Below are 20,027 nucleotides of genomic sequence, written 5' to 3'. Positions count from 1 at the left end.
TGAGCTGGAGGGACCCACAGCAGCTATCTGCTCTACATGCCTGATGAAAGATCTCATTCTCACTTGTCACTCTATCAATGACCGCACCATTCCCTGAGCTCTCTGCCTTTATCTCCCCCTTCTATCTATATAGAATGAAAGGAACGAGTCAGTTTCTTTTCCTTCATAGCATAATTATATTCTGTAGCCTCCTGTAACTGTACAGTCATGGCTAGATCTGATGGTTACATCAGATATGTCCAATTAATGGATGCTGTGTATTAAGATCCAAGTGCTCTGGACACCAATTGGGCATAATGCTAAAGTTACCACCAGCCTATTTCCTCCATGTGCTATCAGTGTCCATTAATGATGAACTAATCAACTGTCTTGTCCTATCCTGTCCTAACTCCCTATGTGTTTCATTCCAGCCCCTCCATAGTCATTATCACCGCTGTGTCGCCCACCTTTAATTTAAAGGCCATTTTCTACTCTCTATAATGACGTGTCACTGTCCTTTCTCCTTTGAGTAGATTTGAATGCGGTGACTCTGGTCCCTGTCTATATTAGTCATACAAGCTTCTGCCTAACCTGAAAGAAGTTCACTCATAGGCGGCGCTCGAGTTAAGTTTGGGGAAACACATTTTGACCGTAAAAATGCAAACAGATCAATAAAAATGACGTTGTCTGATACATATAATAGGCCTATGAGAAGGGGAGACGCAAATACAATATGACGTCCAGCTAAACTGGGGGAGGGAATAACAAACTTTCAGGTGGCACCGAGCCAGCAATGATAAAGAGTGAATATGCACACTCACCACGGGGATATGGTCGATGCTCTCTGCTGGTGCCAATGAGATAGGTTACTGTTCGCTCAATGACAATATAAGGACACAGGGCGAGGCCCAGATGCAGACACGGGAGGCAGATGGTTTGAGTCTATGATATTTATTAGTATCCAAGTGGCAGGCAAGAGAATGGAGTCCAGGAGGTACAGAGTGGCAGGCAGGCTCGAGGTCAGAGCAGGCAATATGGTCAGGCAGGCGGGTCAAGGCAGGCAAGGGTCAAAACCGGGAGGACTGGCAAAAACAGAGAAACGGAACAAGCAGGACCGCAGAGTAACGCGCTGGTTGACTTGACAAAACCACACAGACTGCACAGACAGACAGAAAACACAGGTATAAATACCCAGGGGATAATGGGGAAGATGGGTGACACCTGGAGGGGGTGGAGACAAGCACAAGGACAGGTGAAACAGATCAGGGTGTGACAGACAATTTAGATAACTAAAAGACAGATTAGAGTGTTTTCATTGTCTTCTCTTTACAGCAATAGCCATTTGCTTTCCGAACTATGTTTTCCCGCAATTGTATTTTGAAATATTGCGATATGCCTGGCTGGGCTTCTCTACTTTTCAATGACAGTCTCAACTCAACAGTCATCTATTTGGAATTGAACGCGCGTTGCCCAAATTGCGGGCACTTCCGACTGTATGAAATGCGATTTAAAGAATCGAATGATCCCCTGTAGTCAAATTGCGCTTTCTGGTGTAGTAGCCTATTTATTTCTGTGTAGACAGGAGTAGGCTAATTAGGCTATATAATGACACTAACAATTTACTTTCGCCACATATGATTTCACTCTTGCAGTTTCTACAGAAGCTTTGGTAACAGCTGTGTTACTGTAAGAAATAATGAAATGCTGTATTGAATAGACATTGAATAGTGTGGATATATATTTACCGTATTCCAGTGTTTGTTCAGAGACAAGTAGACCTCGTTTACGCTGCAGTACTGTAGTATTCCTCCCTCTCTGACATCATGTCTCTTTTGTCTCCCTAGCTTGCTGAGGTCAAAGGGCGTCTTGTGCAGGTGGAGGGAGAAAATGAGGCGCTCATGGGATATAAGCGGGAGCAGGGAGCCGAGGTCAGACTGGGTGCCTGTCGTGGTTCACAGTGACTGGAGTCCACCGCTAATACAATACACACACTCCAGTGGAAACACTTTCATAACCCAAAGTCCATCATCAGCAACAATACACGCTGATTCACACCCGGATTCATATTGTCCGCCGTAACAAAAATCTCTCCACAGATTTGGTGACCTCCATAAACTATGTCCATCTCTGTTGACAATGGAGACCTTGATGCTCACATTCACATTACTGTATACTCTGGAGTCTCTGCCTGTTATGTCTCTGTAAGATGTTGTTTTTTACCATTGAGAGTCTGCTCATATCCATGCCTACATAATGTGAGTGTGCACATGTGTGTGTGTGTGTGTGTGTACATGCGATTGTGTCTTTCCATGGTCTCTTCCTCTCAGAGACCCACTCCTTCTCCATTAACCTGGGCAGACAGACAGACAGAGATTCCCACTCAGGGAACTGTGCTCTCCCCTGGGACTTGGGGACTATGGATGAGTTAAACATAGACATGGCTCAGGGGCTTGGTGGATATGGGCTCTGTTAGTGCTGGGAATGAGGATGTATAATGAGAGGGAAATGAGAGCCACTCTTACCTGATTGCCATGGATTTCCCTCCAGTATTAGTGAGGGGTCACAATGAGACGGGCCAGCCTACTGTCCCACTGGGAGAAGATGGAGCTGTGACCTAATGTTGCAATAACCTTACAGTGATGTGTGTGTGTGTGTGTGTGTGTGTGTGTGTGCGGACCCTGCAGGTGGAAAGACTGGCAGTGGTGGTGTGTTCTCTGCAGAGCTCTGCCAGGGTCAGAGAGGACACAGAGTGTGCCCAGGCCGAGCAGAGGTGTGTGGACCTGGAGGGGGAGCTGACAGAGACCCCTCCCCAGAGACCAAGGGAAGCCTGGAGGAGGGTGAGACCACCATGCTATGAATCACCATCAACCCAGCTGTACAGATAGAAACATACAGACACACAGGCTCTACCACTATATAAGATAATGTCATGTTGACCTGACTGTTATGCTCAGTGAGTCTACTTCAGTTCTAGTCTTACCATCTCACCCACAGTAAGATACTTGATGTCAGTGCTTATTGGGTATACTGGATTACTCCTAGAGTACATGCCATGGTAAAGGCAGCTATGCTCATGTTGAAGAAGCTGGAATTGTGTTTGCCGTGGCTCAGAACCTTGTTCAAAAGCCTCCCGCTGATCTAGCCTCTCCATGTGAGGTGGTGGAAGTCCGGCACATTTCCTCTAGTGCTCAGCATACGGCCAGAGCCTTTATCTGAACACAATTAGTCATTTTCCTGGGCCTCTGCACTCTGCAGGCTCTCCCACTGTAATTTCTCTGCATTTCCCTGTAACCTTTAGTAGTGGGGTTTGAGTCCACCCTGAGCCCCAGCTCCTCTGCCCAGGCATCCATTACAGCTCTCCAGGACAGCAGCATTAATCCACCTGATGCCATGCCAGCCATGCTCCTCACATGGAAATGAAGCTGCCTCACTGCTGCTGTATTACTATTCACAGGAGGCTATGGAAGTCTGTCTGTCTGTCTGTCTGCCTGCCTGCCTGCGTTATTTGTCTGCTTTCTCTCCATGTCACCTTTGTTGATTTTGTCTCTCTTGTCTCCGTCTCTGTGCTCTCTGCTTTAATGACGCATATATCCTATCACTGCTTAATCCCAGCAGTGCTGGCTCAGGAACAGATTACTGCTCCCAGACATGAGAGAAGTAAAGAGTAGGGAGGGAGAGAAAGAGAGAGAGACGCCTCAATGAGACGATCCACAGGGAGACAGCACATGTATGTGGAAGTGTACATGCCCACAACCCTGTCCCAGACAGAAAATTATTTTTAAAACTCCATCCACTGCTTTTGTTCATCCTCATTTGCTATGATGGACTCTGTGTACAGCCAGAGAACCATGTCCAGGTTCACACCAACAGTCCCTCAGAGTATGCAGTGGGTTTCAGAATTGACTTTTTCCATGTTAGGATTAATCACTTTAATCAATACCCTCTCTATCAATGTCTATCTCACCTCTAGCTCCTTTATGAGCTCAAACTGCATGTTTTTGACCTCCTCTCTTTTCCTCCCTCTCCCCTATCTCTCATCCTCCCCCCCATCTCTCTCCAGGCTGAGGAGCAGACCCAGAAGTTCCAAGCCACGGTGTCCAGTCTGAAGAGCCAGCATGGCTGTGTTAATCAGCAGGTACGCAGGCCCATGTGACCGCCCCAATCCTAACCCTTTCCCCCTTGATTCCTCACCCCCTACCCATACCCCATCCCTATCACACCCTGCTGTTACAATCCCTAATCCCTACCACATGCTGCTGTTACCATCCCTATCACACCCTACTGTTAAAATACCTAATCCCTACCACATGCTGCTGTTACCATCCCTATCACACCCTACTCTTAAAATACCTAATCACTACCACACCCTACTGTTACCATCCCTACCACACCCTACTGTTAAAATACCTAATCACTACCACACCCTACTGTTACCATCCCTAATCCCTACCACATGCTGCTATTACCATCCCTACCACACCCTGCTGTTAAAATACCTAATCCCTACCACACCCTACTGTTACCATCCCTATCACAACCTACTGTTAAAGTCCCTACCACAACCTACTGTTACCATCCCTACCACACCCTGCTGTTACCATCCCTACCACAACCTACTGTTAAAATACCTAATCCCTACCACATGCTGCTGTTACCATCCCTACCACACCCTGCTGTTAAAATACCTAATCCCTACCACACCCTACTGTTACCATCCCTATCACACCCTACTGTTAAAGTCCCTACCACAACCTACTGTTACCATCCCTACCACACCCTGCTGTTACCATCCCTACCACAACCTACTGTTACCATCCCTACCACACCCTGCTGTTACCATCCCTACCACACCCTACTGTTACCATCTCTACCACACCCTGCTGTTACCATCCCTACCACACCCTACTGTTACCATCCCTACCACACCCTGCTGTTAAAATACCTAATCACTACCACATGCTGCTGTTACCATCCCTACCACACCCTACTGTTAAAATACCTAATCACTACCACATGCTGCTGTTACCATCCCTATCACACCCTGCTGTTAAAATACCTAATCCCTACCACATGCTGCTGTTACCATCCCTATCACAGCCTGCTGTTAAAATACCTAATCACTACCACATGCTGCTGTTACCATCCCTATCACACCCTACTGTTAAAATACCTAATCACTACCACACCCTACTGTTACCATCCCTATCACACCCTGCTGTTAAAATACCTAATCCCTACCACATGCTGCTGTTACCATCCCTACCACACCCTACTGTTAATATACCTGATCCCTACCACATGCTGCTGTTACCATCCCTACCACACCCTGCTGTTAAAATACCTAATCACTACCACATGCTGCTGTTACCATCCCTACCACACCCTGCTGTTACCATCCCTACCACACCCTGCTGTTACCATCCCTACCACACCCTGCTGTTAAAATACCTAATCCCTACCACATGCTGCTGTTACCATCCCTATCACACCCTGCTGTTAAAATACCTAATCCCTACCACATGCTGCTGTTACCATCCCTACCACACCCTGCTGTTAAAATACCTAATCACTACCACATGCTGCACCATCCCTATCACACCCTACTGTTAAAATCCCTACCACACCCTGCTGTTACCATCCCTACCACACCCTGCTGTTAAAATACCTAATCACTACCACATGCTGCTGTTACCATCCCTATCACACCCTACTGTTAAAATCCCTACCACACACTGCTGTTACCATCACTACCACACCCTACTGTTACCATCCCTACCACACCCTACTGTTACCATCCCTATCACACCCCTACTGTTAAAATCCCTATCACACCCTACTGTTAAAATCCCTACCACACCCTGCTGTTACCATCCCTACCACACCCTGCTGTTAAAATACCTAATCACTACCACATGCTGCTGTTACCATCCCTAACACCCTGCTCACACCCTACTGCTTTAAAATCCCTACCACACCCATGCTGTTACCATCCCTACCACACCCTGCTGTTAAAATACCTAATCCCTACCACATGCTGCTGTTACCATCCCTGTCACACCCTGCTGTTAAAATACCTAATCACTACCACATGCTGCTGTTACCATCCCTACCACACCCTGCTGTTAAAATACCTAATCCCTACCACATGCTGCTGTTACCATCCCTACCACACCCTGTTGTTAAAATACCTAATCACTACCACATTTTGCTGTTACCATCCCTATCACACCCTACTGTTAAAATCCCTACCACACCCTGCTGTTACCATCCCTATCACACCCTACTGTTAAAATCCCTAACACACCCTGCTGTTACCATCCCTATCACACCCTACTGTTAAAATCCCTACCACACCCTGCTGTTACCATCCCTATCACACCCTACTGTTAAAATACCTAATCACTACCACACCCTACTGTTACCATCCCTATCACACCCTACTGTTAAAATACCTAATCACTACCACATGCTGCTGTTACCATCCCTACCACACCCTGCTGTTAAAATACCTAATCACTACCACACCCTACTGTTACCATCCCTACCACACCCTACTGTTAATATACCTAATCCCTACCACATGCTGCTGTTACCATCCCTACCACACCCTGCTGTTAAAATACCTAATCACTACCACATGCTGCTGTTACCATCCCTACCACACCCTGCTGTTACCATCCCTACCACACCCTGCTGTTACCATCCCTACCACACCCTGCTGTTAAAATACCTAATCACTACCACATGCTGCTGTTACCATCCCTACCACACCCTGCTGTTAAAATACCTAATCCCTACCACATGCTGCTGTTACCATCCCTATCACACCCTACTGTTAAAATACCTAATCACTACCACATGCTGCTGTTACCATCCCTACCACACCCTGTTGTTAAAATACCTAATCACTACCACATGCTGCTGTTACCATCCCTATCACACCCTACTGTTAAAATACCTAATCCCTACCACATGCTGCTGTTACCATCCCTACCACACCCTGTTGTTAAAATACCTAATCACTACCACATGCTGCTGTTACCATCCCTATCACACCCTACTGTTAAAATCCCTACCACAACCTGCTGTTACCATCCCTACCACACCCTGCTGTTAAAATACCTAATCACTACCACATGCTGCTGTTACCATCCCTATCACACCCTACTGTTAAAATCCCTACCACACCCTGCTGTTACCATCACTACCACACCCTACTGTTACCATCCCTATCACACCCTACTGTTACCATCCCTATCACACCCTACTGTTAAAATCCCTATCACACCCTACTGTTAAAATCCCTACCACACCCTGCTGTTACCATCCCTACCACACCCTGCTGTTAAAATACCTAATCACTACCACATGCTGCTGTTACCATCCCTATCACACCCTACTGTTAAAATACCTAATCACTACCACATGCTGCTGTTACCATCCCTACCACACCCTGCTGTTAAAATACCACTCCACATGCTGCTGTTACCATCCCTATCACACCTACTGTTAAAATACCTAATCACTACCACACCCTGTTACCATCCCTACCACACCCTACTGTTAAAATACCTAATCACTACCACACCCTACTGTTACCATCCCTAATCCCTACCACATGCTGCTGTTACCATCCCTATCACACCCTACTGTTAAAATACCTAATCACTACCACATGCTGCTGTTACCATCCCTACCACACCCTGCTGTTAAAATACCTAATCACTACCACATGCTGCTATTACCATCCCTACCACACCCTGCTGTTAAAATACCTAATCCCTACCACATGCGGCTGTTACCATCCCTATCACACCCTACTGTTAAAATAACTAATCACTACCACATGCTGCTGTTACCATCGCTATCACACCCTGCTGTTAAAATACCTAATCCCTACCACATGCTGCTGTTACCATCCCTACCACACCCTGCTGTTACCATCCCTACCACACCCTGCTGTTAAAATACCTAATCACTACCACATGCTGCTGTTACCATCCCTATCACACCCTACTGTTAAAATACCTAATCCCTACCACACTGCTGTTACCAACCCTACCACACCCTGCTGTTAAAATACGTAATCCCTACCACACCCTACTGTTACCATCCCTATCACACCCTACTGTTAAAATCCCTACCACAACCTACTGTTACCATCCCTACCACACCCTGCTGTTACCATCCCTACCACAACCTACTGTTACCATCCCTACCACACCCTGCTGTTAAAATCCCTACCATCCCTACTGTTACCATCTCTACCACACCCTGCTGTTACCATCCCTATCACACCCTACTGTTAAAATCCCTACCACACCCTATGTTACCATCCCTACCACACCCTGCTGTTAAAATACTGTTACCATCCCTACCACACCTGCTGTTACCATCCCTACCACACCCTGCTGTTAAAATACCTAATCACTACCACATGCTGCTGTTACCATCCCTACCACACCCTGCTGTTAAAATACCTAATCCTACCACATGCTGCTGTTACCATCCCTATCACACCCTGTTGTTAAAATACCTAATCCCTACCACATGCTGCTGTTACCATCCCTATCACACCCTACTGTTAAAATACCTAATCACTACCACATGCTGCTGTTACCATCCCTATCACACCCTACTGTTAAAATACCTAATCACTACCACACCCTGCTGTTACCATCCCTATCACACCCTACTGTTAAAATCCCTACCACACCCTGCTGTTACCATCCCTACCACACCCTGCTGTTAAAATACCTAATCACTACCACACCCTACTGTTACCATCCCTACCACACCCTACTGTTAATATACCTAATCCCTACCACATGCTGCTGTTACCATCCCTACCACACCCTGCTGTTAAAATACCTAATCACTACCACATGCTGCTGTTACCATCCCTACCACACCCTGCTGTTAAAATACCTTACCATCCCTACCACACCCTGCTGTTACCATCCCTACCACACCCTGCTGTTAAAATACCTAATCACTACCACATGCTGCTGTTACCATCCCTACCACACCCTGCTGTTAAAATACCTAATCCCTACCACATGCTGCTGCTGTTACCATCCCTATCACACCCTACTGTTAAAATACCTAATCACTACCACATGCTGCTGTTACCATCCCTACCACACCCTGTTGTTAAAATACCTAATCACTACCACATGCTGCTGTTACCATCCCTATCACACCCTACTGTTAAAATACCTAATCCCTACCACATGCTGCTGTTACCATCCCTACCACACCCTGCTGTTAAAATACCTAATCACTACCACATGCTGCTGTTACCATCCCTATCACACCCTACTGTTAAAATCCCTACCACACCCTGCTGTTACCATCCCTACCACACCCTGCTGTTAAAATACCTAATCACTACCACATGCTGCTGTTACCATCCCTATCACACCCTACTGTTAAAATAACTAATCACTACCACATGCTGCTGTTACCATCCCTATCACACCCTACTGTTAAAATACCTAATCCCTACCACATGCTGCTGTTACCATCCCTACCACACCCTGCTGTTAAAATACCTAATTAAAATACCTAATCCACACCCTACTGTTACCATCCCTATCACACCCTACTGTTAAAATACCTAATCACTACCACATGCTGCTGTTACCATCCCTATCACACCCTACTGTTAAAATACCTAATCCCTACCACATGCTGCTGTTACCATCCCTACCACACCCTGCTGTTAAAATACGTAACCATCCCTACCACACCCTACTGTTACCATCCCTACACACCCTACTGTTAAAATCCTGTTGTTACCATCCCTACCACACCCTGCTGTTAAAATCCCTACCACACCTGCTGTTACCATCCCTACCACACCCTCCCTACCACTGTTAAAATACCTAATGTTACACTACCACATGCTGCTGTTACCATCCCTATCACACCCTACTGTTAAAATCCCTACCACAACCCTAACCATCCCTACCACACCCTGCTGTTACCATCCCTACCACACCCTACTGTTACCATCCTACCACAACCTCCATCCCTACCACACCCTGCTGTTACCATCCCTACCACACCCTGCTGTTAAAATACCTAATCACTACCACATGCTGCTGTTACCATCCCTACCACACCCTACTGTTAAAATACCTAATCACTACCACATGCTGCTGTTACCATCCCTATCACACCCTGCTGTTAAAATACCTAATCCCTACCACATGCTGCTGTTACCATCCCTATCACACCCTGCTGTTAAAATACCTAATCACTACCACATGCTGCTGTTACCATCCCTATCACACCCTACTGTTAAAATACCTAATCACTACCACACTGCTGTTACCATCCCTATCCACACCCTACTGTTAAAATACCTAATCACTCCTACCATCCCTACTGCTGTTACCATCCCTACCACACCCCTGCTGTTACCATCCCTACCACACCCTGCTGTTAAAATACCTAATCACTACCACATGCTGCTGTTACCATCCCTACCACACCCTGCTGTTAAAATACCTAATCCCTACCACATGCTGCTGTTACCATCCCTATCACACCCTACTGTTAAAATACCTAATCACTACCACATGCTGCTGTTACCATCCCTACCACACCCTGTTGTTAAAATACCTAATCACTACCACATGCTGCTGTTACCATCCCTATCACACCCTACTGTTAAAATACCTAATCCCTACCACATGCTGCTGTTACCATCCCTACCACACCCTGTTGTTAAAATACCTAATCACTACCACATGCTGCTGTTACCATCCCTATCACACCCTACTGTGTTAAATCCCTACCACACCCTGCTGTTACCATCCCTACCACACCCTGCTGTTAAAATACCTAATCACTACCACATGCTGCTGTTACCATCCCTATCACACCCTACTGTTAAAATCCCTACCACACCCTGCTGTTACCATCACTACCACACCCTACTGTTACCATCCCTATCCTGTTACCATCCCTATCACACCCTACTGTTAAAATCCCTATCACACCCTACTGTTAAAATCCCTACCACACCCTGCTGTTACCATCCCTACCACACCCTGCTGTTAAAATACCTAATCACTACCACATGCTGCTGTTACCATCCCTATCACACCCTACTGTTAAAATCCCTACCACACCCTGCTGTTACCATCCCTACCACACCCTGCTGTTACCATCCCTATCACACCCTACTGTTAAAATACCTAATCACTACCACATGCTGCTGTTACCATCCCTACCACACCCTGCTGTTAAAATACCTAATCACTACCACATGCTGCTATTACCATCCCTACCACACCCTGCTGTTAAAATACCTAATCCCTACCACATGCTGCTGTTACCATCCCTATCACACCCTACTGTTAAAATACCTAATCACTACCACATGCTGCTGTTACCATCCCTATCACACCCTACTGTTAAAATACCTAATCACTACCACATGCTGCTGTTACCATCCCTATCACACCCTACTGTTAAAATACCCTCACTACCACACCTACTGCTGTTACCATCCCTATCACACCCTACTGTTAAAATACCTAATCACTACCACATGCTGCTGTTACCATCCCTACCACACCCTACTGTTAAAATACCTAATCCCTACCACATGCTGCTGTTACCATCCCTATCACACCCTACTCTTAAAATACCTAATCACTACCACACCCTACTGTTACCATCCCTACCACACCCTACTGTTAAAATACCTAATCACTACCACACCCTACTGTTACCATCCCTAATCCCTACCACATGCTGCTATTACCATCCCTATCACACCCTACTGTTAAAATACCTAATCACTACCACATGCTGCTGTTACCATCCCTACCACACCCTGCTGTTAAAATACCTAATCACTACCACATGCTGCTGTTACCATCCCTACCACACCCTGCTGTTAAAATACCTAATCCCTACCACATGCGGCTGTTACCATCCCTATCACACCCTACTGTTAAAATAACTAATCACTACCACATGCTGCTGTTACCATCGCTATCACACCCTGCTGTTAAAATACCTAATCCCTACCACATGCTGCTGTTACCATCCCTACCACACCCTGCTGTTAAAATACCTAATCACTACCACACCCTGCTGTTACCATCCCTATCACACCCTACTGTTAAAATACCTAATCACTACCACATGCTGCTGTTACCATCCCTATCACACCCTACTGTTAAAATACCTAATCCCTACCACATGCTGCTGTTACCATCCCTACCACACCCTGCTGTTAAAATACCTAATCCCTACCACATGCTGCTGTTACCATCCCTATCACACACCTACTGTTAAAATCCCTACCACAACCTACTGTTACCATCCCTACCACACCCTGCTGTTACCATCCCTACCACAACCTTGTTACCATCCCTACCACACCCTGCTGTTACCATCCCTACCACACCCTACTGTTACCATCTCTACCACACCCTGCTGTTACCATCCCTACCACACCCTACTGTTACCATCCCTACCACACCCTGCTGTTAAAATACCTAATCACTACCACATGCTGCTGTTACCATCCCTACCACACCCTACTGTTAAAATACCTAATCACTACCACATGCTGCTGTTACCATCCCTATCACACCCTACTGTTAAAATACCTAATCCTACCACATGCTGCTGTTACCATCCCTATCACACCCTACTGTTAAAATACCTAATCACTACCACATGCTACTGTTACCATCCCTATCACACCCTACTGTTAAAATACCTAATCACTACCACATGCTGCTGTTACCATCCCTACCACACCCTGCTGTTAAAATACCTAATCACTACCACACCCTGCTGTTACCATCCCTACCACACCCTACTGTTAATATACCTAATCCCTACCACATGCTGCTGTTACCATCCCTACCACACCCTGCTGTTAAAATACCTAATCACTACCACATGCTGCTGTTACCATCCCTACCACACCCTGCTGTTACCATCCCTACCACACCCTGCTGTTACCATCCCTACCACACCCTGCTGTTAAAATACCTAATCACTACCACATGCTACTGTTACCATCCCTACCACACCCTGCTGTTAAAATACCTAATCCCTACCACATGCTGCTGTTACCATCCCTATCACACCCTACTGTTAAAATACCTAATCACTACCACATGCTGCTGTTACCATCCCTACCACACCCTGCTGTTAAAATACCTAATCACTACCACATGCTGCTGTTACCATCCCTATCACACCCTACTGTTAAAATACCTAATCCCTACCACATGCTGCTGTTACCATCCCTACCACACCCAGTTGTTCAAATACCTAATCACTACCACATGCTGCTGTTACCATCCCTACCACACCCTACTGTTAAAATACCTAATCACTACCACATGCTGCTGTTACCATCCCTATCACACCCTACTGTTAAAATCCCCCTACCACACCCTGCTGTTACCATCCCTACCACACCCTGTTGTTAAAATACCTAATCACTACCACATGCTGCTGTTACCATCCCTATCACACCCTACTGTTAAAATCCCTACCACACCCTGCTGTTACCATCCCTACCACACCCTGCTGTTAAAATACCTAATCACTACCACATGCTGCTGTTACCATCCCTATCACACCCTACTGTTAAAATCCCTACCACACCCTACTGTTAAAATCCTACCACACCCTACTGTTACCATCCCTATCACACCCTACTGTTACCATCCCTATCACACCCTACTGTTAAAATCCCTATCACACCCTAAAATCACTACCACATGCTGCTGTTACCATCCCTATCACACCCTACTGTTAAAATCCCTACCATCACTACCACACCCTGCTGTTACCATCCCTATCACACCCTACTGTTAAAATACCTAATCACTACCACATGCTGCTGTTACCATCCCTACCACACCCTGCTGTTAAAATACCTAATCACTACCACATGCTGCTATTACCATCCCTACCACACCCTGCTGTTAAAATACCTAATCCCTACCACATGCGGCTGTTACCATCCCTATCACACCCTACTGTTAAAATAACTAATCACTACCACATGCTGCTGTTACCATCGCTATCACACCCTGCTGTTAAAATACCTAATCCCTACCACATGCTGCTGTTACCATCCCTACCACACCCTGCTGTTAAAATACCTAATCACTACCACACCCTACTGTTACCATCCCTATCACACCCTACTGTTAAAATACCTAATCACTACCACATGCTGCTGTTACCATCCCTATCACACCCTACTGTTAAAATAGCTAATCCCTACCACATGCTGCTGTTACCAACCCTACCACACCCTGCTGTTAAAATACATAATCACTACCACATGCTGCTGTTACCATCCCTATCACACCCTACTGTTAAAATCCCTACCACAACCTACCTACCACACACTGCTGTTACCATCCCTACCACACCCTGCTGTTACCATCCCTATCACACCCTACTGTTACCATCCCTACCACACCATCCCTACCACACCCTACTGTTAAAATCCCTACCACACCCTACTGTTACCATCCCTACCACACCCTGCTGTTACCATCCCTACCACACCCTGCTGTTAAAATACCTAATCACTACCACATGCTGCTGTTACCATCCCTATCACACCCTACTGTTAAAATACCTTACCATCCCTACCACACCCTGCTGTTACCTATCCCTACCACATGCTGCTGTTACCATCCCTGTCACACCCTGCTGTTAAAATACCTAATCACTACCACATGCTGCTGTTACCATCCCTACCACACCCTGCTGTTAAAATACCTAATCACTACCACATGCTGCTGTTACCATCCCTACCACACCCTGCTGTTAAAATACCTAATCACTACCACATGCTGCTGTTACCATCCCTATCACACCCTACTGTTAAAATACCTAATCACTACCACATGCTGTTACCATCCCTATCACACCCTACTGTTAAAATCCCTAACACACCCTGCTGTTACCATCCCTATCACACCCTACTGTTAAAATACCTAATCACTACCACACCCTGCTGTTACCATCCCTACACACCCTGTTGTTAAAATACCTAATCACTACCACACCCTACTGTTACCATCCCTATCACACCCTACTGTTAAAATACCTAATCACTACCACATGCTGCTGTTACCATCCCTACCACACCCTGCTGTTAAAATACCTAATCACTACCACACCCTACTGTTACCATCCCTACCACACCCTACTGTTAAAATACCTAATCCCTACCACATGCTGCTGTTACCATCCCTACCACACCCTGCTGTTAAAATACCTAATCACTACCACATGCTGCTGTTACCATCCCTACCACACCCTGCTGTTACCATCCCTACCACACCCTGCTGTTACCATCCCTACCACACCCTGCTGTTAAAATACCTAATCACTACCACATGCTGCTGTTACCATCCCTACCACACCCTGCTGTTAAAATACCTAATCCCTACCACATGCTGCTGTTACCATCCCTATCACACCCTACTGTTAAAATACCTAATCACTACCACATGCTGCTGTTACCATCCCTACCACACCCTACTGTTAAAATACAATCTACCACATGCTGCTGTTACCATCCCTACCACACCCTGTTGTTAAAATACCTAATCACTACCACATGCTGCTGTTACCATCCCTATCACACCCTACTGTTAAAATACCTAATCCTACCACATGCTGCTGTTACCATCCCTACCACACCCTGTTGTTAAAATACCTAATCACTACCACATGCTGCTGTTACCATCCCTATCACACCCTACTGTTAAAATCCCTAATCACACCATGCTGCTGTTACCATCCCTACCACACCTGCTGTTAAAATACCTAATCACTACCACATGCTGCTGTTACCATCCCTACCACACCCTACTGTTAAAATACCTACCATCACTACCACACCCTACTGTTACACCCTACCATCATCACACCCTGCTGTTAAAATCCCTATCACACCCTACTGTTAAAATCCCTACCACACCCTGCCCATCCCTACCACACCCTGCTGTTAAAATACCTAATCACTACCACATGCTGCTGTTACCATCCCTATCACACCCTACTGTTAAAATCCCTACCACACCCTGCTGTTACCATCCCTACCACACCCTGCTGTTAAAATACCTAATCCCTACCACATGCTGCTGTTACCATCCCTACACACCCTGCTGTTAAAATACCTAATCACTACCACATGCTGCTGTTACCATCCCTACCACACCCTGCTGTTAAAATACCTAATCCCTACCACATGCTGCTGTTACCATCCCTACCACACCCTGTTGTTAAAATACCTAATCACTACCACATGCTGCTGTTACCATCCCTATCACACCCTACTGTTAAAATCCCTACCACACCCTGCTGTTACCATCCCTACACACCCTGTTGTTACCATCCCTACCACACTGCTGTTACCATCCCTATCACACCCTACTGTTAAAATCCCTACCACACCCTGCTGTTACCATCCCTATCACACCCTACTGTTAAAATACCTAATCACTACCACACCCTACTGTTACCATCCCTATCACACCCTACTGTTAAAATACCTAATCACTACCACATGCTGCTGTTACCATCCCTACCACACCCTGCTGTTAAAATACCTAATCACTACCACACCCTACTGTTACCATCCCTACCACACCCTACTGTTAATATACCTAATCCCTACCACATGCTGCTGTTACCATCCCTACCACACCCTGCTGTTAAAATACCTAATCACTACCACATGCTGCTGTTACCATCCCTACCACACCCTGCTGTTACCATCCCTACCACACCCTGCTGTTACCATCCCTACCACACCCTGCTGTTAAAATACCTAATCACTACCACATGCTGCTGTTACCATCCCTACCACACCCTGCTGTTAAAATACCTAATCCCTACCACATGCTGCTGTTACCATCCCTATCACACCCTACTGTTAAAATACCTAATCACTACCACATGCTGCTGTTACCATCCCTACCACACCCTGTTGTTAAAATACCTAATCCCTACCACATGCTGCTGTTACCATCCCTATCACACCCTGTTGTTAAAATACCTAATCCCTACCACATGCTGCTGTTACCATCCCTACCACACCCTGTTGTTAAAATACCTAATCACTACCACATGCTGCTGTTACCATCCCTATCACACCCTACTGTTAAAATCCCTACCACACCCTGCTGTTACCATCCCTACCACACCCTGCTGTTAAAATACCTAATCACTACCACATGCTGCTGTTACCATCCCTATCACACCCTACTGTTAAAATCCCTACCACACCCTGCTGTTACCATCACTACCACACCCTACTGTTACCATCCCTACCACACCCTGCTGTTACCATCCCTATCACACCCTACTGTTAAAATCCCTATCACACCCTACTGTTAAAATCCCTACCACACCCTGCTGTTACCATCCCTACCACACCCTGCTGTTAAAATACCTAATCACTACCACATGCTGCTGTTACCATCCCTATCACACCCTACTGTTAAAATACCCTACCACACCCCCTACCACACTGCACCCTGCTGTTACCATCCCTACCACACCCTACTGTTAAAATACCTAATCACTACCACATGCTGCTGTTACCATCCCTACCACACCCTGCTGTTAAAATACCTAATCACTACCACATGCTGCTGTTACCATCCCTACCACACCCTGCTGTTAAAATACCTAATCCCTACCACATGCTGCTGTTACCATCCCTACCACACCCTACTGTTAAAATACCTAATCACTACCACATGCTGCTGTTACCATCCCTATCACACCCTGCTGTTAAAATAAATCCCTACCACATGCTGCTGTTACCATCCCTACCACATGCTGCTGTTACCATCCCTACCACACCCTACTGTTAAAATACCTAATCACTACCACATGCTGTGTTACCATCCCTATCACACCCTACTGTTAAAATCCCTAATCACTACCCTGCTGTTACCATCCCTACTGTTGTTACCATCCCTATCACACCCTACTGTTACCATCCCTATCACACCCTACTGTTAAAATACCTATCACACCCTAAAATCCCTACCACATGCTGCTGTTACCATCCCTACCACACCCTGCTGTTAAAATACCTAATCACTACCACATGCTGCTGTTACCATCCCTATCACACCCTACTGTTAAAATACCACAATGTTACCATCCCTACCACACCCTGCTGTTAAAATACCTAATCCCTACCACATGCTGCTGTTTACCATCCCTACCACCCTACCACCTGCTGTTAATCCTATACACCCTGCTGTGTTAAAATCCCTAATCCACACACACCCTACTGTTACCATCCCTACCACACCCTGCTGTTACCATCCCTACCACACCCTACTGTTAAAATACCTAATCACTACCACATGCTGCTGTTACCATCCCTACCACACCCTACTGTTAAAATACCTAATCCCTACCACATGCTGCTGTTACCATCCCTACCACACCCTACTGTTAAAATACCTAATCACTACCACATGCTGCTGTTACCATCCCTACCACACCCTGCTGCTGTTAAAATACCTAATCACTACCACATGCTGCTGTTACCATCCCTACCACACCCTGCTGTTAAAATACCTAATCCCTACCACATGCTGCTGTTACCATCCCTATCACACCCTACTGTTAAAATACCTAATCACTACCACATGCTGCTGTTACCATCCCTACCACACCCTGTTGTTAAAATACCTAATCACTACCACATGCTGCTGTTACCATCCCTATCACACCCTACTGTTAAAATACCTAATCCCTACCACATGCTGCTGTTACCATCCCTACCACACCCTACTGTTAAAATACCTAATCACTACCACATGCTGCTGTTACCATCCCTATCACACCCTACCCTGCTGTTAAAATACCTAATCCCTACCACATGCTGCTGTTACCATCCCTACCACACCCTGTGTACCATCCCTACCACACCCTGCTGTTAAAATACCTAATCACTACCACATGCTGCTGTTACCATCCCTATCACACCCTACTGTTAAAATCCCTACCACACCCTGCTGTTACCATCCCTACCACACCCTACTGTTACCATCCCTATCACACCCTGCTGTTACCATCCCTATCACACCCTACTGTTAAAATCCCTATCACACCCTACTGTTAAAACCCTACACACCCTGCTGTTACCATCCCTACCACACCCTGCTGTTAAAATACCTAATCACTACCACATGCTGCTGTTACCATCCCTATCACACCCTACTGTTAAAATCCCTACCACACCCTGCTGTTACCATCCCTACCACACCCTGCTGTTAAAATACCTAATCCCTACCACATGCTGCTGTTACCATCCCTACACACCCTGCTGTTAAAATACCTAATCACTACCACATGCTGCTGTTACCATCCCTACCACACCCTGCTGTTAAAATACCTAATCCCTACCACATGCTGCTGTTACCATCCCTACCACACCCTGTTGTTAAAATACCTAATCACTACCACATGCTGCTGTTACCATCCCTATCACACCCTACTGTTAAAATACCTACCACACCCTGCTGTTACCATCCCTATCACACCCTGCTGTTACCATCCCTATCACACCCTGCTGTTACCATCCCTATCACACCCTACCAAATCCCTACCCACCCTGCTGTTACCATCCCTACCACACCCTGCTGTTAAAATACCTAATCACTACCACACCCTGCTGTTACCATCCCTACCACACCCTACTGTTAAAATACCTAATCACTACCACATGCTGCTGTTACCATCCCTACCACACCCTGCTGTTAAAATACCTAATCACTACCACATGCTGCTGTTACCATCCCTACCACACCCTGCTGTTACCATCCCTACCACACCCTGCTGTTACCATCCCTACCACACCCTGCTGTTAAAATACCTAATCACTACCACATGCTGCTGTTACCATCCCTACCACACCCTGCTGTTAAAATACCTAATCCCTACCACATGCTGCTGTTACCATCCCTATCACACCCTACTGTTAAAATACCTAATCACTACCACAT

The 20,027-nt window shown here is 46.1% G+C and overlaps 1 protein-coding gene across 2 annotated transcripts in view; it reads left to right on the top strand.

Annotated features, from left to right (window-relative positions):
* LOC112237099 (golgin subfamily A member 6-like protein 22) overlaps nt 1-20,027 on the top strand; it is a 123,294-nt gene that overhangs the window by 1,216 nt on the left and 102,051 nt on the right. Inside the window, exons 2-4 of one of the 2 annotated variants that reach the window (XM_042321042.1) lie at nt 1,824-1,907; nt 2,664-2,816; nt 4,040-4,114. In XM_042321042.1, coding sequence (XP_042176976.1) covers nt 4,095-4,114 — 20 coding nt within the window. In that variant the 5' untranslated portion in view covers nt 1,824-1,907; nt 2,664-2,816; nt 4,040-4,094. Of the gene's footprint in view, nt 1-1,823; nt 2,817-4,039; nt 4,115-20,027 lie in introns of both variants that reach the window. The other variant, XM_042321043.1, reaches the window with a different exon arrangement.

This window comes from Oncorhynchus tshawytscha, linkage group LG04, assembly GCF_018296145.1.
Source record: "Oncorhynchus tshawytscha isolate Ot180627B linkage group LG04, Otsh_v2.0, whole genome shotgun sequence".
In the NCBI taxonomy this organism is placed as follows: domain Eukaryota; kingdom Metazoa; phylum Chordata; class Actinopteri; order Salmoniformes; family Salmonidae; genus Oncorhynchus; species Oncorhynchus tshawytscha.
Note: the sequence above shows the minus strand (reverse complement) of the source record. Positions and strands in the feature narration are given on the sequence as shown.